This window comes from Furipterus horrens, unplaced genomic scaffold, assembly GCF_987537825.1.
Source record: "Furipterus horrens unplaced genomic scaffold, mFurHor1.1.pri manual_scaffold_8, whole genome shotgun sequence".
NCBI classification, from domain to species: Eukaryota; Metazoa; Chordata; class Mammalia; order Chiroptera; family Furipteridae; genus Furipterus; species Furipterus horrens.
The window spans coordinates 97,001,821-97,029,302 of NW_028327178.1; the positions used below are offsets into that span (position 1 = coordinate 97,001,821).

Below are 27,482 nucleotides of genomic sequence, written 5' to 3' on the forward strand. Positions count from 1 at the left end.
AGGAACAGAAACAGTAAACAAGTTAAATGTTCAGTACTTTGTGACTAAATACTGAAAAGGTCCTTGGAAACAGGCAAAGCAGGACTGAAAGGTGGGGAGTTGATGAGGGGAGTTTGTGATTTTAAATAGAGTGGTCAGAAACAGTGTCACTGAGAGGGAGATATTTTAGGAAGGATCTGAAAGTGGTGAGAAAGTGGGCCGTGGAGGTGGGGGCTGGGGAGGACATTCTAGGCAGAAACGCCCTCGAAGGCAAAGGGGGCTGAGGCTGGAGGGTGAGTGGTGTGTGGTGGTGGCTGGAGAGGATTGATGGAGGTGGGGCACATTAGCAGGTGAAGTTGGGGAACCAGGGATGGGGGAAGGCAGGTGGAACCTCAGGGGCCATTATGAGGACCTTAATATTTTCCCTGAGTGAGATGGGAGCCACTGCAGAGGTTTGAGAGGAGGAATAACAAGGTCTCATACTTTCAAAGGGTCACTTGTTCTGAGGATGTCCCACGGGAAGACAAGCATGAAAACAGCAAGTGTCAATTGGGAGGCTCCGGCATTAAGGCAAGTGGAGATGATGGAGACTTGCGCTAAAGTAGGAGCAGAGGGAATGGTGATCACGTTTAGCATCCAGATATTGGCAGGCGGTGTCCAAAGGATGTGCTGGCGGATTGGATATGAGGAGTAGGCAAGTGAGAGAAAGAATCAAGGATGACTCTGGAAAAAAAAACAAAAAGGATGACTCTGAGGCTTGGCCTGAGCTACGAATTGTGATAAGGAAAACCAAGGGTAAAGTGGGATGTTTGGGAAGAAAGACAGAAGATGGTTTGAAGTAGTGTGTTTAAGAAGCCCATTCGAAATCCAAATAGCTATGTTGGGTAGGTGGGTGGATATACAAGTCTCAGATGGTTTATAGATTAAACTTGGGACTCCTCAGTATGTAATGGGTATTTAAAGCCACAAGAGTGGATGAGATGTTGAATTAAGAGAACAAAGAGAAGAGATCTGAGGACTGAACCCAGAAGCTCTCCAACATCCAGCAATGGTGGCCTCACCTGCTTTTAATTGGAGGATTCCAAGGCTACATGTGGACATTCTATAAAGTTTCATGTGAATATTTGTTTCAATGTTCTGTCACCCTGTTCTGAATGCATATGCTCACAAAGAATGAAAAATTCTATAGAAGGAAAAAAAAATCAATTTAACATAAATTGTCCTGCCATTATCACAAAATAACAGGAGGGCCAAGCTGTGGGTTTGGAGGAGGATTTGAAGCCTTCAGCTTTCTGCTGTCAACCCCCTGAGGATGGGCTTCAGAGGAAGAGACTGCCTGGTTCGCCAGGCTGAGTCTTATAATTGATGGTTTGCTTGTCTGTCTCCTCTCCTGGACTGTGGGTTCCTCCAGGTGGAGGCCCTGTGCAATTCATCACAGTGTTACTACCAGGGCCTGGCACCAAAAAGGCATCAGAAAATGTTAGTGGGACTTAACCACATTGCAGAATTGGAGGTGGAACTCCCCCCACCTGGCTCTGGGTGTCTTTCTCTGGCTCATCATCAGAGCCGGTGTCTGTTCTGCTGAATTCCTTCCCAGGCACCTGAGGCTGAATCCTGCAAAGGCAGAGACAGATTCTGTAGGGCTGGCCTCTGCCCTTTGGGAGAATATCCCTGGATATGCCATCCTGAAAAACGAGTTCTCTGTGTCAGTCCTCACCCTGGAGGTGAGGTGTGAAGCAGCCTGTGGCATCTCAGAGGGGAGGAGGAGTGTCTTCTCCAAAGGGACTTTTCTCCTTAGCTGGAATTCCTGGGATATCAGCCCATTGTGCTAGCACTTTGTCAGGGGGGTTAGGATGATCCAAAATGCCCCGAACTAGAAATTAACAGGGCCTCTTATTAACATGTCTTGTTCATCATAGAACAAACAAATAAGCAAGCAAACAAACAAAAACTCTCTGAACCCCAGGGTATTCCAGTTACTGCTTTATGTTTCTCCTCTTGTTTACACCTAAACCTTTGAACAACTTGTCTAAACCTGCTGTCCTCTGCTTCTTCCTGTCTATTTGCTTCCCAACTCAGGCCCATCCCTAAAATAAGGCTTTCTTTCCAGGCCTTCCCAGATGACCTCATCGTGTCTAATTACTTCAGGTACCCCTGGATACCAACAACTTCCAGTCACTCTCCTGAGCTCCAAACCTGTGTATACAACCGCCAACTAGATAAATTGACTTGGCTAATCCTCAGACACTTCAAAGCTGAACTCATCATCTTTCTCCCAGACCAGTCTGGGTCATCCCCAAGTGTTCCCTCCTTTGTGAATGGCATTTCCATCCATGTCCTTGGTTCCTCCCCTCTTCCTTTCTCTGACATATATAATCAATCACTAATACATTAACACCATGTCATGAATATCCCTCAAATGCATACACTGTTCTCCATCCTCACATTTCTGCCAATCAGGGCCACCCATCATCACCATTATCTTTGCCTAGATGACATCAACCTTTTTAACTGGGCTCTAACTAGCCTCTAGGCTTGACTACCTCAAATCCGTTTTCTACATTGCAGGTAATATTTACTAAAATGCATATTATGTTCCTTCATTGCTCAAAACTCACCGGTGGCTCCCCATCAGTCTCAGGATAAATTCCAAACTCATTAACCAAAAGACACTGAATGAATTGGGCCTTGCTTATCCTTCCAGCCTCAACCCTCATTATCCCTATTCATGCTCTCACCCTCAGCCATAGTGAATTACTAGTAGTTCCTCCAATGAACCATACTCTACCCAATTTTCAAGTCCTTGTCCTCCGCCTCTAGTGCTCATCTCCCTTGTTTGCCTTCTTTATCTTCCCTATCCTGGCTAACTTCTGTTCCCATTTTCAGGCCTTAGTTTAAATGTTATTTCCACTAGGAAGCCTTGTTGGACTCCTCCATTCTGGCGTCACCTCTAAAGAGCTCCTATAGCAAACACACTGTACTTTATCATAATAAGTGACAATTACTTATTCTTGTCTCCCTTGACACTAGGCCTTTGAGTGTGGGCACCTTGTCTGTTGACTTCATGGCTGAATCCTTAGCACCAGGCATGGCACCTGGCTCAGAATTGGTGCAGTGAGAACCATGGGGAAAAGAGAAACAATTACAGAAGTAGGTCTTGGCAGACTCCCAGAGGTAGTAGTCACAATGGGATATGGAGGGTAGCGTCAACTCAAGAGGCTCCTAGGCTTTGCGCCTGCATGACTGGAAGTAAGTACAGAGTCATTTACCAAGCAGGGACCATAGAAGAGAAAGATAGGTGCAGGGGAAAAGTTGAACTCAGGAGCAGAGGGCTATGGTGGCCATCAAGTGGACACCTACAATAGGCAGATTCTGTAGCTCCAAAAAGAAGTCAAGTGTAGAGACATCCTTTTGAGAAGCTATCTACAGACGTTAATATAGAATCCATAAAGCCTCCTAGAGGAGGGTGTGTAGAGAGAAGGCTGATGACAGGAGCTTTGGGAATATTTACATTCTGCTGGGACAAGAGGAGGAGGCAGAAAAATGGCGTTTGTGGAGGTAGGAGGAAAACCAAGAGAGTTTACAGTCATCTGAGCCAAATGCAAAGGACTCAAAGAATGTGCCATCCACATCTGCAATGCCTTCCCTTCTCTTTCACAAGCCAGTCCCTCCTCATTGTTCAATGTACAGCAGAAAGGTCCAGGAGAATAAGGCTACCCTGTTTGGAAACTGGGCAGTCTCCAATTAGAATGGAAGTCACATCAACAGTGTTTAAGGGGTGGAAAATAAGGCAGAAAAGGCAGCAAGCATGGACTATCCTTTCCCAATATTTCAAACAAGGTGAGGGAAACTGGCCTAAGGACAATTTGGGAGGCAGTACAGGGACTCAGAGACTGGACTCCATAGTCAGACTACTTGGGTTCAAATCATAGCACCACCACTCAATAACTGTGTGATTTGGGGCAAGTTTGGGCAAGTGAATATCCTTAAGCTTCAGGTTTCAGGTCTGTAAAATGGTAGAAGTAGTAGCTGCTTCATATGGTTAGTGAGAGATAATGTAGATGAAGCACTTAGCATAGGGCAGAGCACATGGGTAAGGAATCAATTAATGTGAGTTGTTATTTTTAACAAGGTCAAGAGGCAAATTGGGAGAGGAAGCAACTGAAGTTGCTATGCAGCAGGAAGAGAAGATGCTGGAGTGAGCCAGGTTCTGGGAAGGTGGATAGGATGGGGTTGAGGACTTGGTGGGAGGGGCTTGTTGGAGGCATGAGAAGGTAGATATTTTTATTTACTTATTTTTTAAGATTTTATTTATTTATTTTTAGAGAGAGGAGGAGGGAGGGAGAAAGAGAGGCAGAGAAACATCAATGTGTGGCTGCCTCCCACGAGCCCCCAACTGGGGACCCAGCCCACAACCCAGGCATGTGCCCCAACCAAGAATCGAACCAACGACCCTTTGGTTCACAGGCCAGTGCTCAATCCACTGAGCCACACCAGCCAGGGCTTGAGGTAGATACTTTTAAAACCTGATTTCAGCTAAGCTCTCACCTGCTGGTTATTAAGTGAGGCTGCCCCTTCTGTTCTATTTTCTTGGAGAGTCATGCTGGGTGAGCTTGGGGTTTCTCTCTCCCTCCCCAATTTTTCCAGTATTTTCTTGGCACTCCGGTTCCTGCCTCTTTGCTTCTCCTGCCCACTGGTTCTGGAGATGGAGGCAGCTGGGTCTGAGCAGCGACACAATGTCCCAGCAGCATACCCTGTGAGAGGGAGATTCAGAGAGAGCCGCTGTCATACATCTCCTTGGGCTGTACCCTGGACACAGGCCAATATCCTCCGTCCCCTTCACAGTCTGAGTCCTCACAGCCATTCCATGGTTAATGATGCCTCTGAAACACTTGCCACGGTCTCCATGGGCCTCCTGAGTAATCCTCCCATCTCCAGTGTCAGCTCTGCAGAACTGTCTCCAATCTATGGTTGTTCTCAAGCCTGCTCAAACTCCTGACATAGCTCACCCTGCAGTAGCTGGCTGTCATTGGGGAGGCCTCTCCATTTTCCCAGCTTCTGGAAATTTCCCTCTGCTCTGTCATGACCAAAGCTATCCATGACTCTGACTCTGCCTTTGCATAGGATGCTCTTCTCCCTGCAATGCCTTCCCTTCTCTTCCAAGGTCAGCCCTTCATCTTTCAAGAATGGCATCAAACTGGAAGCCTTTCCTAATATTGCCCCCAGTACCACCATTGGTGAGTTGGATGTGCCTACTCCACCCCAGTGTTCCCATAGCAGCTGGTGGCTGGCCATGTCTTGCCTGTTATTCCTTGTACCTTATGGCAATAGTTGGGGAATGTCTATCTTGTTATCAGCCTAGGAACTCCTCCAAAATGATGATTAGGTCTTATTCATATCTATATCCCCAGGGCTTAGTATAGTATCTAACCACCACAATAGTTCTTACTCTCTCATTCCTTAGGGGATATCGGTTGAATGAATAAAAGTCCTCATCGCAGAAAGGACGTCTTCAGGCAGGAAGACAGAGGTGTGTGAAAGTGCACTCCACTCCTTGCCCTGAGCTACATGGCCAGGCTCCTGCATCCTTTTGCCTGTCCTCTCATTCCATGACTCAAATTTCCTGTTGGTTCTCTTATTTTTATTTTACAAATCTCAATCTTTGCTGCGCTGTTTAATTACCAGCAGAAAAAGGGTGTTTCTGGGATTGCCAGCCTGAATCTCCTTTCCAGGGTGTCAAGCAGGTTCTTTTCTGAGGGTGTCCAAATCTCAAAAGGGCAACAGGTCTTTAGGCAGGGCACCACAAGCAAGGAGAACTGCCAGAAGACATTGCTGCCCCCAAACTGGCAAAACTGAGACTGTGCCAGCATCCAAGGTCAAAATGCCAGGAGGTGTCCAGGTGCCATAACATGGGGGGGTCCCAGGGGGCCAAAGGGGAAATAGAGTGCTCAGGAATCAAGTGCAGGCCAGGACTGCATCACTTAGAGCTTTTGCTCTTAGTGACCCATCAGAGCTCCATCAAACAACAGGGGGGAATTTATTTAGAGGTACAGGAACAGGAATTAAATAGGTCCTCAGGGGATATATTAAGAACCTAGGCCCTGAACTCTATCAGGGCCTTCTTTTCTCTTTTTTCATTCAATTGTTGATTACACATCTCTTCTATAGGCTCTGTTGCTGGGTGCTAAGGATTGAGTGCTAAGCAAGATAGAACCTCACCCTTCAATAGGGGAAATAGACATAAAATCATTAATTGCCCCCCGTTAGTAACTTATTAACGACTGTGATAAATGTTGCAAATGAAAAGGACACTGAAGGGCACTTGATATGGCTGGGGAAGAGGGAAATAGAGAGTAATGGGGTAGAGGGTCACTTTGAGAAAATGACATTAGGGTTTAGCTTTGAAGCATTCACAAGAATTAATCCCAAACTATTTACCAGTAGGTGTGATAGAAATGATTTCAATGGTCCATGGGTGAACACTTTTTATATTTACTTGTAAATGGTATCATAGACATTATGGTTTCACAGGTATTATTCTTCAGGATGAAGGTAAATAAAGAAGGGTACCAACTTAAATATTAAGTAATAATTGCAGAAGTGGTAATAGATATGACAAAATTCACAAAGGTCCCACTTGAATCATGCAGGTTATGCAGGGTTTTGGCAGCTACTTTAAGAATTTTGAACTTTATATTAAGAGTGATGGGAAGTATTGTGGGAAGGAGATGAGATGGTTAGATCTCCGAATTGAAAATATCACTTTGGCTACTGTAGGTGAGCAGTTTATGAGAGAGCCAGAACGGAAGCAGGCACCTCTTTTAGGAGTCTATTTTGATAATACAAGCAAGAGATAATGCCTACTGGACAGATGTGTGGGCAGGGGAGAGAAGTAGATGGAATAAAGAAATGCAATCAGCTGGACTAATTAAAAGTCACAGAAAAGAGGATGTCCAGGGTGGGGTTTTTCTAGCTGGGTGGAGGAGGAGATGGTGAGTTCAACCCTGGAGAAGCTTTCGAGGTAACCAAGTGTAGATGTCAGGTAAGTCACTTATCTCTGACATAGTTTAGCTTTAGTAAAACAAACACTTCACAAAGCTAGTGTGTATATTCAGAGCGGAGTACACAGTAGACGTTCCATAAATGGCAGCTCCGCTCTCCTCTGACCCACGGGGTGCTAGTGAACCTGGGGCAGTCACAGCCGGGTCCTGTTTCCCCCAGGTCTGGTTCCTCCTGGTCTCTTGCGCCTGCCACCCCTTTCTCAGCACAATTCCTGGCTCACAGTATTTGCTCAAATGTATGTAGAGTGAACGAAAAAAATTAGGCCTCTTGGGACCCAGGGATACATGCACCCAACTGAAAACGAGCTGAACCAGACCTTTGGTTGGCTGTGAAATTAAATTTTAAGACGTGGGCATGAAATAATACAGAAGTTGGAAAGTCTGGACAAAGGCTGGGGCGGGGGCTCCTCCCGCCGGGAGGCCTGGGGGTGGGGGGGTCTGGTTAGTGAGCGAGGGAGCAGTCGTGAGAGCTCCAGGGACCCCTGCCGCCGAGGAGACGCAGCATCGGTTGGCCAGCTCCACCCCGGCCTGGTGCGGTCCCGCCGCGGTCTTTAAAGGCCCACCACGTGGCCTCGCAGCCGGCTCGGGACCGGAGGCGGTGTCCAGGCTGCGCCTGCGCACTGCTTAGCAAAGGGGACGGGGTTCCGAGAAAAGACTCTGGGAGAGGAAGGGTAGGTTGCTCAGGGTGGGCGGCCGTGGGAGGAGTCGGCTCCTTATGCAAATCATAGCGTCGCGCGTGGGCTAAGGGCGGGGCTTGCGATGAAAAGCCCGGTCCTTCTTTGGTAACGCGAGGGGGCGGCCCCCGCAACCCTCAGCCTCTTTCCGTGAGTCTCTGACGTCGCTGACGTCCCGTTTAAAAGCGGCCGCGCAGGCGCAGTGAGCCGAAATGCGAACTTAGGCTGTTACACAACTGCTGGGGTCCGCTCTCTCTGCCTGCCCGGCAGTCTGTAAGGCTCACCGCCGCTGTCGCCGCCTCAGCGGTTCTGGGGGTGTCAGACCTGCCGCCACCCCGCCGCCGCTTACCCGCGCCTTCGGGAGCCACCGGGAGCCCCTGTCCGCCCGAACAGGCCGGTCCCGACCGTTTGCGTCTACTCGCACTCCTTGCCGTCAGCCGCGCTCGCCGCTCCGGCCGAAATGAGTGGGGACCATTTGCACAACGATTCCCAGGTACAGCCCGACCTCACGGCCCCGCCTCGGACCCCGCGACCCCGGCGCCGACCCTGTCGCTTTGACAGGCCGGAGCCCCCGGCCAGGAGCAGCCGACCAGAGGAAATCCGATCCCTAGGCCCTGGACGAAAGCCCCGAAGTTATAGTTTGGGGGGGATGGTTGCCCCATCGGGCTGTTCCCGGGGCCCCAATCCCTGGGGGCGCAGGGTGGGTTAGGCCCCCGGCCGCGCACGCTTGCCGCCCGTGGGGTTAATGTGCCTGTTGTTTCATATTTCCTCCTTTTCTCTCTCCAGATCGATGCGGATTTCCGATTGAATGGTGAGTTTGCCCCCCGCCCCGACCCCGGGTTCCCCAGTCGCCCGCCACCTACCCCGCGCCCGGCCAGAGGACAGACATGGCGTCCCAGAGACTAAGTCCCGGCTCCTCGCTCACCGGCCCCATTGTTCCCATCGGGCCGCCTCTAGACCCCATTTCCCGAGATCCCAGCCCCCCCAGATCGCGGTCCTCCCAAGAGGGGACAACGGAGACCCCGTGTCGCCTGCCGCCGACCCTGGGGCACCCTTTCCGCGCCCGGATTTCTCCCGGGAAAGTCGCCTTGTCGACAGTCGGGACTTAGTCTCTGCGCCATTTTCTTTTTCTCTCCTCTCCTTTCTGTGCCTTGTGTGTCTTTCTCTCCCTCCCTCGGCTCCTTCCTTGAGCTGCCCAGAAAGAGCTTTCTGCAGAGCAAAGCCATATAAATCACAGACCTCACCAGGGAGGGAAGGGTGGCAGACTGAATTGTTACTATTTTTTCCAAAGAGAACTTTATTTTGGGGGTTATTCCCTTTCTGCTTCCAGAATGAAAGCTATCCTTTGGCAACTGTTGATTTTTTTTTTTTTTTCGTGAGATGTTTATGATAGGAATTATGGCTCTAAAATTAAAGCTACCCTTTGTGGAGTTCTTAGTATTTTGAGATTGTTTTTCCCAAGTTGGGTTGTTTGCAAAGGTAGTAGCACCTCCCTTCAAAAACTTTGGGAGTTCTCTGTGGGCCATCCAGTGTAAATGCTGGACTCCGGCATACTGATTTATTTGGAAAAATTAAAGTGTTGTTGACGAGAACTTTTCAGTGTGGCTGAGGTTCCTAAGGCAGTGCTTTTTTAGAAATGCAGTTTAGCGTACTTGTCAAGGGGAAAGGTTGTTGAGCATCTCATCGTGGTCCTGGTGTATCGGTTCTTTCTTTTGGACCATGGGAAAAGAAAAAAGGATTTTATTTATTGAAACAAAGAGTGGCCATCACCCACCCCTGCTTCCTGTTCATTCTTTTTCAAAAGCTGCTTTTTTTCAGAAATCCATAGTGACTTGCTTTTTCCAGATCTTTATGTTTTTGAACCCAGTTTAGCCAAATCAAGGCATTTATTCTTTGAATATTTCCACTTTAGTTATCCAGTGAAGATCCCCCCACCAACCCCCCTTATAAAAGGCTCACTCTTTGAGCTTTTCAGCAATCCTAGTGAGAGAGAAGGTTCCCTCTGTGATGTGCTGGGAATCCCCACTGATTCTGTTGGTACATAATCCTGTTCAATTGAGTTTTGGTTCCGGGAACCTCTCCAATGGGAGAAGCTGATGAGTAGCTTTTCTGATGTTGTAATCAGCAGTCCCTCATGTTAGCCTGCTCTACTGAGAGCAGCCTTATGTTCAGATTTTGAAGTGGGGCATCCAGCAAGAGATGGTACTCTGTCGGGAGATAATCTGGTTACGTTCAAGTGTAGCATTTCTTGAGCACCTAATATGTGCCAAGCACTGTGCTTAATGCTAGAGCTGAACCTTCAGCCACAACGCTACTCTTGCCCTTAGTCCAGTCTATTGGGGGAGACATAATTAGTTAATTACAAGGTAGGCGCAAGGGCATATGTATACCGAAAATGCTCTGGGAGACCAGGGGACCCAATTTTGTCTGGGGGTGGGGAAGGTTTCTCAGCAGGTGACTTCTGAGCCAGGTGTTATGCAAGGCTAGATAGATACTGAGTGTTGGGGGCTGGAGTATTTCTTAACCATGTTTCACCAACCTGTCAGGATTTTAAAGGAGGGCAATGAGGCCCCTACACTTCAGAAAACTGCCAAGAGTGTAAATATGTTTCTTTGGGATGTGGGAGCAAAGAAAGGATGTGGTAGGTGAGGATGTAAGAAGTCCTTTTAACTCCTCTTAGAGGAAGGTGGCATCTTGATACAGAAAAAGTGTTTTCTTTTGGCTTTCAGACTGGGCTAAGTAGGTAATATATTTAGTAGTGAAACAGAGTTTAGTCCCTTCTCAGAAAGTTAATATAGTTGTCACCTAAATTATACAAAGGAAATTTTGAATATGTGAACGATTGTAGGCTGAGTAGGTTATTGATTTTTAGTGCGGTGTTTATATAGGCTGAAGTAAATTGGTTATATTGACTTACAGAATGTGTTTGTTCACTTGTTAATAACAATCATTGCTGATATTTATTGAATACTTCCTGTCTGCCAGGCATGAATTTCACCTCTTTGCATGGATCATCTAATTTAATCCTCAGATTAGTTAGGTACTATCATCTCCCTTTTACAGATGAGGAAATTGAGCCTTAGACTGCTTTACCAGCTTGCCGAGGGGCAGTGATTTGGGGACTCCAAAGCTTAGTTGCTGTGCTACATATGTGATTCTGGTATGATTCTGTCAGAAGCTGTACATCTCTACTTTTCTCACAGAGCTGAAAAGGGCAAGAGGGAAGAATCTGATAGTTTGTCATTGGCTTACTTTTAAATCTGAACCTGCTTTTTCAAGAGAAAAAGCACTTTAACTGCCTCCCCCCCTCCCTAAGGGTCTGACCCTGGAGTGATTATCTTTGTAAATAGTGTGAGAAGAAAGATGTAGAATTAGTAACTGTGTGCTTGCTCTAGTAAGTAACGCACTTGTAATTAGTCATTGATTTATGTAACTATAATAGTTTTGAAAAAATAAAAATCTGTTTAATTATGCTCAGCCATGTCATTATTGGACTTTGTATTAAGAGTTTGCTTAAGCTTGATTTTAAGTGGACCTAACTTAAACCCATCTTACAGATTAATTGGGCAAATTGATAATATTAAAACAAACATCCCTCATTTTGCCTGCCCTCATCCCCTAATTTCTAAAAGATTTTTGCCCTTTGGAGCTCATTCTTTTTTAAAAAATTATTTTATTGATTATGCTATTACAGTTGTCTCAGTTTTTCACCCCCTCCCCACCCTCCGCCCGGTACTCCCATTCCCTCCACCAACCCCCACTTAGTTCATGTCCATGGGTTGTGCATATAAGTTCTTTGGCTTCACATTTCCTATACTATTCTTAACATCCACCTGTTTGTTTTGTACCAATCAATTTATACTTCTTAATCATTCTTTACAATAGTTAGAACTGTTCACTGTTCTTATGGAATTTAGAACATTCTGGCCGATACTCAACTGCTGGGAAAATCTGTTGTCTGTGAAATGTATTTATATTTAAAATATTGACTGTGAGCTGGGAGTTCAGAAGCAGAAACTATAATCTCTTTTTCCCTAAATGAGAAGACTTCCTTTCTAAGTATTGGTAGCACTTACTGTAGTGGGACTGAGTCATTATTACAAGATTGTGCAGACTGCCCTGCTGTCAGTAGGGTTGATAATGGTAACATCAGGTTAGGGGGTAGCGATCCTTTTGCAGTTCAAGGACTTGAAGTTTTTGCCTAACTGTTTTGGAGTTGTGGGGTTCTTCCCTTCCCTGAATGAGCAAAGTATAATGCAGGATTCCATCAGTGATTATTCTGAGAAATGTTATATGGGGTTTTAGTTGGATACCATTTTGTGTGGATTCTAGTTAATTTAATGGATTCGAATTGGATAGGGGAATAGAAATATAAATTGTTTCTGATGTTAACAGATAGTTGTACTTCTGTGCCGTTGGGTGCAGATTGGGGTGGGGGATGGGAAGGCTGATGATGTGGCTACCTGAAAAGTCCCTTCATATTTAAAAAAAACTGTAAACTCAGGGCACTTTCAAATGAAATCTGGCACATCTTCCTACTTAGTCCAAAAACACTTAAGCACTGGGCCCCAGTGTTGTTTTTCCTCACTGTGGCCAGCCAGAGATTCCTTGGGGCACCTTTTCAAATTGAGCAAGCTGCTGTAGACTCTTCCACCATACTTAGATAGAAAACAAAATTGCCTCTCCACGTGTGCTTTTTATATTACCAGCGTATCAGAACTCAGAGACGGATTTTAGATTCGGATATTCCTGGTAAAACAAGGAAATTCAGGAGTTAGTTAAGGAATCCGAAATACCTCATGGTTTGAAAGGTGAACACTAGATAATGCTGTCTACAACGCATACTTTTCTTTGGTAAGTAAAGTAAAATGGAAAATAGGAACCCAGGACCAGTCCCCAGATCTCATTTTAACCAAAAGTAACAAAAAAAGAATTGAGTCTGACATTTTTACTTTAACATCAGCATAAAAATGGGGAATTGTGAGAGTTTGAAAAAGGGGTTTATTAATTTGTTCTGGGTCTTAGTGATTAGTATTCACTTATAGATTATACAGTGCCAGAGATTCTTAACGTCTTAAAGCTTATATTCCGAAATTAAGCTGTTGGGTTTTATTGTTAGTTTTCAGCATGTGCAGGAGTGTGTGTGTGCAAAAATGTCTGCCTTTCGAGTCTGTAAATATGTTAGCGAAAGCTCTGTGCTGTATTTTATGGTAACAGTTTTCCTCTCCAGCTAATGGTATGGGAAATGATTGTGTCGGACTTTCTGGGTGTTATTTCATGTTAGGGGCCTTCAGGTTATACTGAGATTATTTCATGTTAATTGGGTGTGAAATGAATGTGTATATTACAGGTCTTTAACAACTTCTGCCATACTTTGCAAAATAAAACTGGTTTTCCTCAACTTGTTTGTTCCCTCAGTAGTGTTGTGTTGGTGAGGGACGGCATCCTTTCCATATGAATCTATGTTGAGTGCCAGTAAAGCTTTAGTTTCACTTGGACAAGAGGATGCAATTGTAATTATTTACATTTGAATGAGGCTATGGAAATGATTCAAATAAGTATTTGATGTGGGACCCCGAATTTAAAAACTCTCTTGAAAGGTAAAATATAATCACTTCATTGCATTTGGAGGTGGAAGAGAATTGAGTGACTTTTCTGTGTCTTGTGGTTTAGATTACCTAGCTGCCCCTTAAATATCGCAGTAAAGGCATTGGGCCAACAGTTGAGAATTTGGCTTCTTAAGGTCAAGAGTTTGGGATGGGAGAAGTTCCTAACTGGTCCTTAAGATGTGAATGAGGTATTGTGTTTAAAGCAGCGGTTCTCAACCTGTGGGTCGTGACCCCTTTGGTGGTCAAATGAGCCTTTCACAGGGGTCGCCTAAGACCATTGGAAAACACATATATAATTACATATTGTTTTTGTGATGAATCACTATGCTTTAATTATGTTCAATTTGTAACAATGAAAATACATCCTGCATATCAGATATTTACATTACAGTTCATAACAGTAGCAAAATTACAGTTATGAAGTAGCAATGAAAATAATTTTATGGTTGGGGGTCACCACAACATGAGGAACTGTATTAAAGGGTCGCGGCATTAGGAAGGTTGAGAACCACTGGTTTAAAGGAAGCTTTCAATTGCGTTTAAACTTTGAGCAGTAATTATTGGAACAGGTCTCTCTTCTGTTTCCATCACTGGTGAATCGGAAGTTTGAGAAGCAGCCTTCCATCCCCGCTGCTCCAGGTCAGTAGCTGAAGTAGGGAATCTAAAATAGAGGCAAATGGCATGGAATAATAAAGCATTTTGCCAATCCCTGCCCTTGCCTACAACCTGCCTGTCTAGGTGTGCGCAGTGTGCTCTGTGTCGATAGCACGGGGCTTGGGAACTGGGGGGGGGGGGGGGGGGGGCGGTGGTAGCCTCAGCTGTGTTAGGTGGAGAAAGCTTTATAGTTTATAGTGGAATATCTGTTAGATATTAATGGTGTTTTTGGTAGTGTTACAGGAAATGACTACTAGCTTGCTGAAATGATTTAATAGCAAATAAATATTGTTTAACATGACTTTTATTCTGTATGTTCAAGAGATTCTATTTTTCAAACTGGGAGAGAAGTGACTTTGCTGATTATCTTGAGTATATCTTTGGTTTATAGGTTGTAATATTATCAAGCTAGACCACCCATGATCAAAATCTTTATTAAGTGTCTTTATCTGTCATTTAGGTCTCTAAACTTCAGTAAAGAAAGAAACTCCAGGGGAGCTAGGCAGTTTAAGCTGTAAATTTTTTTTTGGTAGGTATTCATTTTTAATTTACTGTCTTTAAGTTTTTAGATCCACGCAGTTATCTCCCTGCTACCTTTACCTTATGTATACTGTTTTTGAAATTTTTTTCTGAAATGTATATATAGCAAATATTTTTATTACATCTCCCTTCTGCCCTCCTCATTAGATTTGGGGCAGGGTGCATCTTTACCAAGCTGTTAATTCCTGGTTGAGCCTTTGAAGTTAATTGTTTCTGTGGATTTAAGGAACCAAAGAACTCAGTTCATTAGCATTTCTGAGACACACCTAGATGAGCAACAACAGAAGGTGTTAAAGCAATCAGCGGTATTGTGGACTTGACTTCTCTTGTCTCGGTTGTTGAGAACCAGTTTAATAAGGTTCCTGGGTATTCTGATGTTTTCCTGTATGTATTTTAAGAACAAAAACAAATCCACCAAGCCTTAGACCCAATATTTTTTGTATTTTTCTTAGCACAACCTAGCAAAGATAGATGCTTGGGAGACTTATTGGAAGAAATATCTTTGTTTGAAGTTTACAAAAAAAAAAAAAAAAAGGTTTTAAATTGAAGTTTAGTCTTACAGCAGAATACACTAGAGATGCATCCCTTTGCTGCTTAGTAAAAGTCCACATTTTAATCTTAACTATCATATATGAATACCCAGACCCATAAAACTTCATAGGCAAAATACTGGTTGGGCAGAAGACTTTTCTAGCAGGTGTCAGTATCCATGGGTTAGGGGATCTCATTGGCTAAGACCCCTTACTTTACCCAACTCCTATAACCCTTTATTTCTTTGTACAATAATAGTTAGCTCTTGTACAGCAGCAGAAGGGGAAGTGAGAGGAAGGGAGCTAATTTTGAGAGCTTAGTAAGCACCACGTTTTTGTATTCATTGAATCTGAATTTAATGCAAGTAGTACAGATTGCATGCGTTTGTGGTAGAACCAGAGACCAAGAAAGGAAAAATTTTCATCTTGTACACCTTCTCACCACCCCTCTTTGGTAGTATTCTGCCTTTCAGATGCCCAAAATCCCCCTCAGGCTGTAATTTGTAAGCTTCTGATACTGATATCGTAATCACAGCCTGCCCTTAATTATCTGCTTAGACCCCTTGCACCTGAAATGTTAGGTCTTCAAGAGATGCTTTGGTGTTAAGGCTGGAAATAGATTGATACTGAAGGATATAAGTGATGAAGAGATACTCTGGAGCAGCTGTGGTAAAATAGAAAATTGGAGTAGAAATTAGAAAAATCTAGATTCTACAAATCTAGTTTCTTACAATGAAACTTGTCCTGGCCACTGTGCCTTGTTTTGTCATGAGTAAACAAGGATGATATTTCTGTTTTTCACAGACTGTTGAGAATTAAATGAGTATATGAACGTGCCTCTCTGCTCACATTTTAAAATTTAAACTGGTCAGACAGCTTCTACATACTCTGAAATGGATCTTGATTTTGTATGTCAGGTTTGAAGTAGTGACGTTGATGACTCTTTCCTTCATTGCTGTTCCCTGGTAATGTTTTCAGTCTTTCTGACATTTACAGAGTTAACAGTAGCATATAACGAGAATTGGCTGATGCTTTATCTAACTGAACTGCATAGTCTGCACTGATCTCTGCTGACTATCAAGTAATCACTGTAAAAAAAGAGGTGGTGTATCTATTGGGTTGGCCAAAAAGTCCATGTGATTTTTTCCGTAAAATAAAGACACATTTTTCATTTTCACCAATAACTTTATTGATTTGGATATTTTGATTATGTCAGCTATTTTCTGCTATTGGCTTCTAGTGGGTAGAGGCCAGGGGTGCTGCTAAACATCTTCCAACGCATAAGACAGCCCCACAGCAAAGAATTATTTGACCAAAATGTCAGTGGTACCAAGAAATGTCGCAAGCCGCTTTTGACACGTTCAGTCAGTCACAGCACAAATCTTTTTTTGCATTTTAGTTGCATTTTTACTTTTCTTGAAATAATAAAGCATAATATGCCAAAAATGTTGGTTATTTTCTTCCATCTCAATATTACAATAACTGCACAAAAATTCACCAATTTTGATAAGTTTTTTTTTTAAATGCATGCTGATATGACAGCTGTCACAATACAATTAACAAAATTGTTTTGAATGAAGTTAAAGACCACTAAGCACTACTGGAGCCATCATATGGAAAAACATAATGGACTTTTTGGCCAATCCAATATGTCTAGGTGACTACTTTTCTAAGAATGAGTCTGAGGCAAGGTGGTCATTGCTAAAAGGACTTTTTTCAGATAGAGAGAAGGCAGGCTTAGAAATAAAAGAAGTACATTGATGTGGCTAATTTTTCAGCCCTTTAATACAACTATGGATTTTCTATAAAAGATACCCAGACCATTACCTTTTAGATGCATTTAATAAATGAAATGCCAAGATCATTATTTGTGATTTATTTTTTTAACCACAAAACTTAGTGTGTCTTGTGTCAGCATGTTTTTTCTAAGGTCGTTGTTTTACTTCTCCCCAAAACATTTTTTTTTTAATCTTCACCTGGGGACACACAGTGATTTTAGAGAGGGGGGCGGGGGTGGGGGTCAGGGAAGAAACATACATGTGAGAGAAGAGAAACATTGATCAGTTGCCTCTCAATGTGCCCCAGTGAGGCCCTGAACACACAGCCTAAGCATGTGCCCTGACTGGGAATCGAAACCGCAGCCTTTTGGTTTACGGAATGATGCTTTAACCAACTGAGCCACACTGGCTGGGCTCCCCAAAACATTTTAAACTGAGGAGACTCAAAGCACCTGAGGGACCTTAATTTTTTATTTATCCAGGTGGTTGCTTGATGTGACCGACGCTACTTCCTGTGAAATAGTAATTCTTTGCAACAAGAACCCCTTAAATAATAAAGCTTAGGTAGATATGAGAATTTAAGTAATAAACTCCATGTTAACAGTTGTGCATTAGTTTAAGCATTTGGGAGATTTCACAAAAAAAGGTTTTTTTAAAAAATTTAGTCAGAAGTTTCAGTAATGGCTCATAACTCTAGCTAATGTTCATTATTGCCTTGCATTTGCTCTTTTGGAAGTGCTGCGTAAAGAAAATAAACCACAGTGAGTTAGGGGTATGTCCACTAATGTCCCTTAGATTAAGTCAAGTGCATCTTAGTAGAGATCTTACACCATTGATCAAAGGGATTATCAGCAAAGCATCACCACAGCAGACTTCAAAATTAATATTCAATTAAAGGTAGGCCAAAGAAATTAATTTTGTAGGACAGAAACTACAGAATAGGGTCTAATTTTAAAGAGTCTTCAAAGATAAAGTCTTCAAAAGATAATCATCTCAGGAATGCATGGTTCTTAAAGTATATGGAAAAAAACCTGTAGGAAAGTGAATATTTATTCATACTACATGGCTATATTGTCCTCAGTGCCCCTGGCTGGTTTGGCTCAGTGGATTGAGCGTCGGCCTGCGAGCTAAGTGTCGCTGGTTCGATCTTCCAGTCAGGGCACATCAGAGAAGGAAAACTCTGACTCCAAAAAACCTCCGCTGCCTTGCGGCATACCTCTTCAGGGGAAAGGCTAAGGGAGTAAACCCCAACAGAAAATCCGGAGCCGGAGTCCCTAAGGCGGTTTGACGTTGTAGTCAACGCCGGCAACTCCTGCGGCGCACCTGAAGCCAAGCTGTATTGACTCCGTCTTTCCCTTGGACCCTTCAGCTGCGAAGAGAGGGGGGGTCTGCTGCATGGGCAACAGCAGACCCTCCATATCACCCTGCCCAGGCTCTGTAGCTTCAGCTTCACTGGAGAGGACACTCCAGCGTCATCGTAAGATGTCGATTCAACATGGGAGGAGACAGATACCGTGTCACTCCTGAGTCGGACTGCACAGCCATTCTCGGCAGTGCAGATAGACTCTTAAGAAGCTACACCATCGTCTCTCGAGACGGACGGCTGCCGACGAGATATTGTCCTCAGTGTGTGAATGTCCGAGATAGGATTGGATTCGAAAGTCTTCAAAACTTTGGCCTCTTTGTTTTGTATTATTTTTCTCTGATACAGAATAGGAATAGTTCTCAGGGGATTGAAGGGGGGGCGTCTGTCTTCCCCCTGCCCCAAATCAGGCAACCATGACATAGTGGAAAGCACAGAGGCTCTGAGTCAAGGGGAAGTTAATCTTCGAGCCTTAGTTCTCATCCTGTGAACTAGGTCTAACCCTTAACCTCTCACAGGGTTGAAGATTAAAGAGCATGTGAGGATCACTTCAGAAAAGGTAAAGCTTAGAACATAATTTTTAGTTCCTTGCCAGTCCTTAAAAAAACCCTTTCAGAGATTGTTTCATTGGTCTTTTGTACAAAGGAAATTTATTTAATTTCTTCTAGTTCAGGGATTGTCAGATTTTACCCAAAGGGGAAGGTCGCTAGGGAGCCTTGAATATGATCCTGCTGCCTTGACTTTGTGGCCCTGTACAAACCACTTTTTACTCATAAGTTAAATTACAGTTTAAGAATCTTTGTCAGTGAATAACTTTCCCCCCTTTGCATTTGGGATGGTGCAATATTTATAGCTTACTTAGAAAGCTAAGAATTTTACATTTCATTGCAAATGGAAAATTGAAGTTGCTATATTCATTAATTCAAACTTTCAGAAAATAAATCCCAGTAATGACTAGACACAGATAAACAAGAGAAACCCATATGGCTCTCTGAACTCTTTGAAGTTAGTACAGTCACTTTCTTCATTGAGATTTCCATAGTTTTCATTGGAGCTCAGTACAAAGGCTCCTGTCATACCAGGGTGAATGGGGAGAACGTATTGTACTTTCCAGCAGTTAATGGCTTTGCTATTAGTGAGAGTGATATCGCCATTTATTCCTAATACTAGTTTGTTTTTTTTCTTAAAAAAAAATTGGAAACAGGTCCTTATATTTACAAAGATATTCAAACTCGTAACTGTTCTACAAAATGTTAGGTTTTTTAAAAAAATAGGATACCTATAAGGTCATTCAACCTCTTCACCTGCAATAGAAGAATAGTTTCAAGTTCTGTAAATTTGTTTCTCAGTATCTTTTTGTATCAAACACTTGTATTGAATAAATTTTAGAATAGTAGTTTTCAGGTTTCCCTGAACAGGTAGATTTGTTAGTGACTAGAAATGTAGACAAGAGCGTGAAATCACCATCTTTGTAAATTTGAGGAACAAACTTAGAGATTAGACTCAGTATTTAAACTCCTGGGAAACTAATTTTATGAAACAATTTGTGTTACGGTTGTTACTCCTTCCTAATTATGCAGTGTCTTGATATGGGCAATACACTAAAGCTGTTAAACTCGGGAAAGGTCACAGTACATAGTGACTGGTATTACTTACAGTGATATGAATACTAGAAGAGTGATTGAGTCTCATGGTGGGACTTACTGTGCCTTATCCTTAAACAGTCAGTGGGTTTTCGCAGGAATGGATGTAGCATCAGTAGTTCTTGCTATTTAACATCAGAAATAAAGAAACAGGAGCCTCTTGAGAAATTAATGGCTTGTACCGCAGGATCTGTTTCTTAATTTTTCATGGTTCCAGTTAACCCACAAGGAGACAAAAAAGAGAATGAACACAAATTGACTAGTTTGTGACTGCTGGCTTGTTATGCTTCCAAACAAGAAGCTGTCCGAGGCCAGACACCCCAACTCGGCCAGTTCTCCTAGTGAGCAGCTCCCTTAGCAGCACAGACGTCCTGGGCGTGTGGGGTAGGATCAGTGGAGGCTGAGCTGGTGATAGTTTCATGATGGTTATTCCTTTTTATCCCTTAAAAATCAACTTAACTTCCTCCCTTGAAGGCAGTATGATATCAAACAGGCACTTCAGCAGAACTTTATAATCCTTTAGAGATGTTAGCACCCCCCTAATCTCAGAGTGTCTGGAAAGCTGTCTGTTAACAGAAGTATGCTTGTTTTCTCTGTGGCGAAATCGATTCTAGTTGGGCAAATGAAATTAAAAACTTTCTCCTTATAGTCCTGAAAATACTATAGAACTCCTTTAGGACTGGACCTAACCTCCAGAATTTAGATGTCAGATAGTGTGTGTTGAGCTCGAATTTTGGGGGAAATAGTTTTAAAGTTATAATGCTATGTAATGAAACGTGTCTGTAAGTGACTGCTGACATAGTAACAGTGTTTGCATAAGTAAGACTAGAATAATATCCAGCAGGATCCATACTGATTGCACATATGTAAGTATGCGTGCTGGTAGGCGCTGTTGTGCAAAAGTGAAGATACTTTGCTAAGTACTTTTGATGAAAACGTGGCTTTTTTTTAATGGCCTTCTCCAGCAACCTTGTTTACTGGAAATAAAGTTCAGTGTCTGTTCTTTTCCCACAACTCTACGGTCCTGTTTTGTTCTGTTCAGGTGTTCCTTTTTGCCCTGGCAATGCCTGTTGGGTTTAAGTAAGTATACCCAGTACTTCTCCATTTTACTACCTATTTTTAGGAAGGCAGTAAGTATTGTAAGCTCCGTGAGGGTTAGGAACATCTCAGAGCCTGTTTTAGTATTCAAGGCATAGTCATAGATACTGTTTCCTTTCCAGTGAAGTCTGTTTGCGGTCACCACTGACCCCTAAGTCGAAGAGACCGCTTTTCACTGAGTCCATGTCCTGTTCCAGTTTTTCGTTGTAGGCTGGAGAAATGTACATGTTTGCTTACTTTACTAGGTAGTGGGCAAGGGGGCTATGTCATCCTATATGGTCAATGCAGATGCTTTTGATAAATGTTGTGAAATGGGAACCCCCTCCCTCCTAGCTCACAGCTGATGAAAGATAAAGTCAGAAACATTGAAAGCTTTCTACTAAATTTTCCCTGTTCTCCAGCTAACGTGTATGAGAATCACCTGGGAGTGTTTAGTAAAAATACATATCCCTAATTCTGTGCCTCCAAGTTGGTTCTGTAATGAAGTGTACTGAGAAATCTGCATTTAAAATATATCTTTTACAGTCCCAAATGATCTGATTACTACAGGTGACCCACAAATCCCCTTTGGAGAACTTCTGGGCTCTGTTGTCATAATGGCAAAGATGTGCGTTTTGCATCATTTGATTAAGGTATTCCATTGGTTGAGCTGTTAAGCTTACAGGATTTTTTTAAAAAGATCAGAAAGATGTTCTCCAAAATATGTTTATTAAAGCTTGAGCCTTATCCTTCTCTAATTTAAATGTCTTCTGTCTTTCAATGAGCATTTACCTAAATAACAGTGATAGTTAACTGCCTTTGCCACTGTTTTAGTATGTGTCTTGTCGCAATCCTGCTCCTTTAACAAGCCCTTATTTGATTCTGATGTCATCTTCTAGGATTGGTGACTGAACGGAGCACAAAGTGAGAGGTTGTTTTCATGGTAATACTCCTAGGATGGTTAAGGCAGGACTTTGGAAGGTCAGAGGAGGCAGTATTAGCATAGCTTAGTGGAATGCTGAGGATCTCATCTTTGGAGGTCACTACTTTCAGATTAAATTAGGAGTCTTTAAGCCGCTGATGGCAGTGATTGAAATGGGAGGATTCTAATAGAGCCGAGGTTCTTAAAGCGTGGTTTCCTGATCAGTAGCACTAGCTTTGTCTGAGAACTTGCTGGAAATGCAAACTCTTGAGCCTCACCCAGACTCAGCCACCTAGATTTTAACAGGCAGGGGGGCCTGATGCACATTACAGTTTCAGAACCAATGGAGAAGAGTAAGATTTGAAGTTCACTTTCTCCTGTCGAGCTTCACACTTGTAGGAGGAATGAAAGACAGTTGACAAAGTCCACATGCTTACCAGTGCAATACAGACTTTGGAGTTAGATAAACTTGGGTTCAGCTCTTGTTAGCTAGGTGGCCTTGAGCAAGTCACAATTCTGATCTTAGTTTTGTCATCTGTAAAAGTAAGGATAATAGCTACCTCTGAGTCATGCAGAAGAGCACTTAGTACCTGGTACTACTATTTCCCTGAAGTCAAATAAGTGACAAGAATAAGATAAGTTGACTGAATAAAATAAACTAGTAATGACATTTATATGATGCCAGGACCTAGTTTTTATAGTGATTCAGTCTCTTAAGCAGTGTTCCTTGTTTTTTCACAAGACCGATAGCTGGGCCGCCATAGTTGTTCAGTACTTGTACTCCCTTATAATTATGAAGTTGGAGTAATTCATAATGGGAGGAGGATCTTCTGGAGCATAAAAGGGAGCCAGTGACGTAATTAGCACAAGAAAGGCTTCTAGAAAGCATACATGTGTTTCAGCGGGGTCTCGCTGCAGCTGGTCGTCCAGCGGCCGTCCTGCGCATTTCCAGCACTGTCAGGAGTGATACTCTTCACAGCGAAGGCCCCGTGATTGACGTGTAGTAGTAGGATGTGTGAAGCAACACTCGGCACACTTGACACCTTCATGGCCGGACAGGCTGTGGACTGGGCGCGTTTGGAGGCCTAGGCCGGGCTGTGGACTCCTGTGTGGCACAGACAGAAGGTCTGTACTCATTTTCATTGCTCCGCAGGCACTAAGGGCTCACTGAATAGAAGCAGAGGAGTGCAAGCCAGCAGGAATGGACTTGTCCTAATTGAGCTGGCCTGAGAAGGTACATTTTTTCAGGTTAGACAAGTCCTTTTTCCTTTTTAAATCCTGCCTCCTGGGAAAGAAGAAGCATTTCAGTGCAAGGATGTCCTTGTGACTCACTGCAGAGGAGTATACGAAATGCAGATGCCTCTCTTAATCACTTTTGGGGGCACGAGTAAAAAATTCCAGCTTTGTCTTATATTAGAGAACTGAGATGAGTTAGTAAGATGGGATTTGTTTGCCACACTCCTGAAGCTTAAAATAATTGCTCTATCTAGGGTCGACTTCTGCCTTGGTGGACTCACACCGTTGAAACGCTCTCTGGGCAGCACTCCTCAAGGCTCGGTCTCCAGAGGCTCTGTGCAGCAGTGGTCTGCTTTTGAGATGGTCACTTTAATCAGGGAACCCCCCCCCTTCTTTTTTTTTTTTTTTTTTTTTTTTTAGTTTATTGCCCTGGCTGGTGTGGCTCAGTGGATTGAGTGCTGGCTTGAGAACCAAAGGGTTGCCAGTTCGATTCCCAGTCAGGACACATGCCTGGGTTGCAGACGAAGCCCCTAGTTGGTGGCCTGTGAGAGGCAAACACACATTGATGTTTCACTCCCTCTCTTTCTCCCTCCCTCCCCCTCTCTCTAAAAACACATAAAATAAAATCTTAAAAACATATTTATTGGGGTGACATTGGTTAATAGGATCACATAGGTTTCAAGTGTACATTTCTGTGATACATGATCTGTACATTTCATCGTGTGCCTGCCCCACTATCCAAAGTTAAACCATCTTCCGTTAGCCAGGCAGACTTCTGGCGGGCCTCAGGGGACTACATAGTTTGTCGTGCCTTGCCATGTAGGCAAAAGGCCTTTGGGTTCCAGCAGGACAGTTGGGTCTGGAGTGGAAAATGTTAGGCAAGGAGTTCAGGACAAAGGAGGTCTCAGTCTGATTTTGTCAGCTGTGAGCAGAGCAAATCGCACTGCGTTATACCTCATCCTTCCTACCAGTAAAAGGAAGATGTTGACCTGGACCCAAGACACTTTTCTTTCTTCCTCTCTCTCTTTTTTAAAAATCCTCACTCGTGGATATGTTTATTGATTTGAGAGAGAAAGAATCATCAGTATGAGAGAGAAACCTCGATCGGTTGCCTCCGGAATGCACCCTGATTGGGAATCAAATCTGCAGCCTTTTTGGTGTACAGGATGACGCTCCAACCAACTGAGCCACCTGGTCAGGGCCAAGATGCTTTCCAGGCAGCACTGATTGGACTAGAACTTTCACTGACTATGGAACTTTCTGTCATGATGGGAATGTCCTGTATCTGTGGTGTCCCCATATGGCAGCTGCTAGCAACATGAGACTGTTGAGCCCTTGAAATGTGGCTAGTGTGGCTAAAGAGCTTAATTTCTAAATTCTGTTTTATTAAGATTAAAAAAGCTACATGTGGCTAGTGGCTGCCATAATGGACTGTACAGCTCTAGAGGAAATTTAGGTCGGAGCAAAGATATTCAGGTTTAGATTTTGCATGGAGTATGGGTGGCTGGGGCTCTTGGAACTAAAGAATTCAGAACAGATGTAAATTTGGTGTGTGCGAGTTTGAATACGCCTTCCTTCTCATGCGTATGTTGCCTCAGCCTGGGTCACATTCTAAGAGGGTTTATGACTGGGAAGTTGGGTCATGTTTACCAAAGCAGTTGGCAGCTCAGACAGTTCTTCACTTTACTTGGCCCCTTTCATACTACACAAGATGAGCATTTAAGGCCCTTTGGATTGAATAAATTCTCATTTTGTCTCCAACCCCGTGAGGTAAGTCATGTCTATTTTGTAGAAGACAAAATAGATTAACTTACATTTATATATACCTTTAGCCTTTAAAATGGTTGGTATTAGCCTACAACTTCATTTGAAATTGCAGGTTTTAAACATGTTGCTGTAACAAGAAGTTAAATAAGTATTCGTTAAATTGTACTTACTAATAAATGAATGTCTGACTATAAATGATAGAGAATCTAAGGTTGTGCAGGCAAGCAGATAGCACTCAAGACATTGCTTCACCCAAGGTGTTGCTGATAGTAAAAGCAGGTCAGACCTCTGCTTTTATACCCCATAGCAGGGGGTGGGGGGGTCTTCCTCTCATCTGCATGCTCATAAGGCTGCATCTTACTTATAAGTAACCTGGCCCACAGTTAGTAGTAGTCTGATGGAACAAAGTGAGACTGTATCCTTGGCCACTGTGAGGGCCACGGACATAGTGGACATATGAGGTCTCAGCACCTTGAGTAAATTGCTTAAAGACCAGGAGCAGATTCAGTTTCCTCCAGCTTTAGCTTCAAATTATGATCAGTTATTTTTGGGGTTGGAAGAAGAAATGGAATAGGGATGCAGTAGCTGATGATGAAAACATTTACTGTCTCCACTTTATCTTTGAAGAAACTGAGGCTCAAGGCTGTGTAGTTTTTGAGTAACCCACAGAGCTGTGAGGCTAATCTAGGCCTCTCTGATGCCACAGACTGAGTTCTTAAATGTGACAGAAAATAGGGTCAGGGGGGTCTAGGTGACTCAGTTGCTTCCTGGGAAGTCTGGGCTGTAATGGAGCTGCTGCCAATGTACTATCAGACTGAAGGCTGTCCTTGCATAGAGCACTCACTTCGTTTACAGTGGGTTCTTCCCAGACTACTGTCACTGACTGGTAGGCTCTGCTGTCCTTTAATGTGTAATCCTTTCCCTCTTAAGGAAAGCTTGCCCGCCTGTGCAGCGAAGACCACTGAATAATTTATTTTTTAGCAGTTCAGCTTGTGCTTAGAGCCAGTTATTCCAGAAATCAGTAAAACTTCTCTTTATCTGAGTACTCAAGAAAAAGAATCTTTTTTTAACCAAGGATTAACTAGAACCCCCCCCCCCCATCCCCCATTTTAGAGGGATCTCAGAAGTCGGCATATTTACTAAGGAATTTCTTCGGAGGTGGTTAGCAGCATGCGAACAAGTATGATGTTGTTTCCACTTCAAGGGGGATAAATAACAAACTTAAGAAGCAGAATTAGCGGTGGGTTCAGTACTGGCCTCCCCTTCAGAGTTCTCATTCATATGACTTATTTTCTCCAGTTCTGCAGAGCAGGAGGAGATTTTTAACCTTGTAGGTAAAGCAGGGAGGATGTTTTTCACTCACACCGAGCGGAGAAAGGCATCTCTGTCTACAGGCGGTGCGGGGGATAGTTTCCAGTCACTCTTAATTAGCAGAGCGTTCAGTAAACAATGCCTTCTTTTGTATAGCCCATGGACTAAGGACGGTTTTTATATTTTTTACTGGTTGGGGGGGAAATCGGAAGAAGACTATTAAATATACCTGGCACTAATAGAATGTTATATATCAGTTATACCTCAACTTTTAAAAAGAAGATTATTTCATGACACAGGAAAATGATGTGAAATTCAAATTCCCATGTCCATAAATCAAGTTTTGGTGGAATGCCGCTGTGCTCATTTGTTTACCTATAAACTGCGGCTGCCATCCTGCCCCGGGGCAGAGCTGAGTACCTGCAAAGGAGCACACCTAGGCTGCAAAGCCTAAACTGTTTACCACCTGTCCCTTTACTGAAAAATTTGCTGACGCTTGGAATGGGAAGTAGTGCGTGTTGCTTACCTGACTGAGTGGTTCCTGTGTGTATCACAGGGAGCTCACAGGACTCATATTACCTGGTAGCCTCTAGCTCCCAAAAGAATCTGTGAGCCAAGTGTCAAAGTTTAGTGTGAGCTCGCAGCTTCATTAAGCCTTAATCCATCTTTTTTCTAGTCATTTTCCCAACTGAGATCCACTAGCAGGACTCAACGGTTTCTCTCTAAGCGCGGCTCTGCCCTCTGATCCCCAAACAACAAACACAATTTCTGTTCTAAAGAGCCTGACTACCCTCTTCCTTACCTACGCTGGGGTAGCTGTGTCCCCCCACATGTAGCTCTCGCTTCTCTGAAGTAGGGGCTGGGAGAATGGGTGAAAACAGCCTCTTTCTTTCTCAGTTGTAGGGACTCGGTATTCTCAGCTGTAAGTTAGAGATAAAATCCTCAGAAACTGACCGACTCAGCACCTTGTGCCTACCTTTTAAAGAACAGAGAGACATAATTGAAATAGAAACATTAAAATAAAATCAGTAGCATATTTATTATTGCAGGTGGCTATTACAACAAGGCAGGGTTTTTCAAAATAGGATTCTGGGCAACGTAGACTATAGTAACCTGGGAACTTACAGTAAAATACACGTAAGTCTCGGGTCCTGTACAAAGAAATGTTTGAGAACCACTGCTCTTAAGCATTAAAATTTTTTCTTTTTACCTTAATCCATTTGAACTAAATGTTTAAAGGTCATAGAATTCTTGTGATTGGAGGTGTAAAGGGCCAACAGAGCTCATTTAACAGATTAGAAAACTCAGACCAGAGCAAGGAAATGAACAACCTAGAAG

At 43.3% G+C, this 27,482-nt stretch overlaps 1 protein-coding gene across 1 annotated transcript in view; it reads left to right on the forward strand.

Moving 5' to 3' along the window:
* The first annotated feature begins 7,914 nt into the window (after positions 1 to 7,914).
* The window catches only part of TOP1 (DNA topoisomerase I), an 87,041-nt gene continuing 67,473 nt past the window's right edge, over positions 7,915 to 27,482 (forward strand). The window contains exons 1-2 of the mRNA XM_090286406.1: positions 7,915 to 8,207; positions 8,501 to 8,525. Coding sequence (XP_090142532.1) covers positions 8,175 to 8,207; positions 8,501 to 8,525 — 58 coding nt within the window. The 5' untranslated portion in view covers positions 7,915 to 8,174. The remainder of the gene's footprint in view (positions 8,208 to 8,500; positions 8,526 to 27,482) is intronic.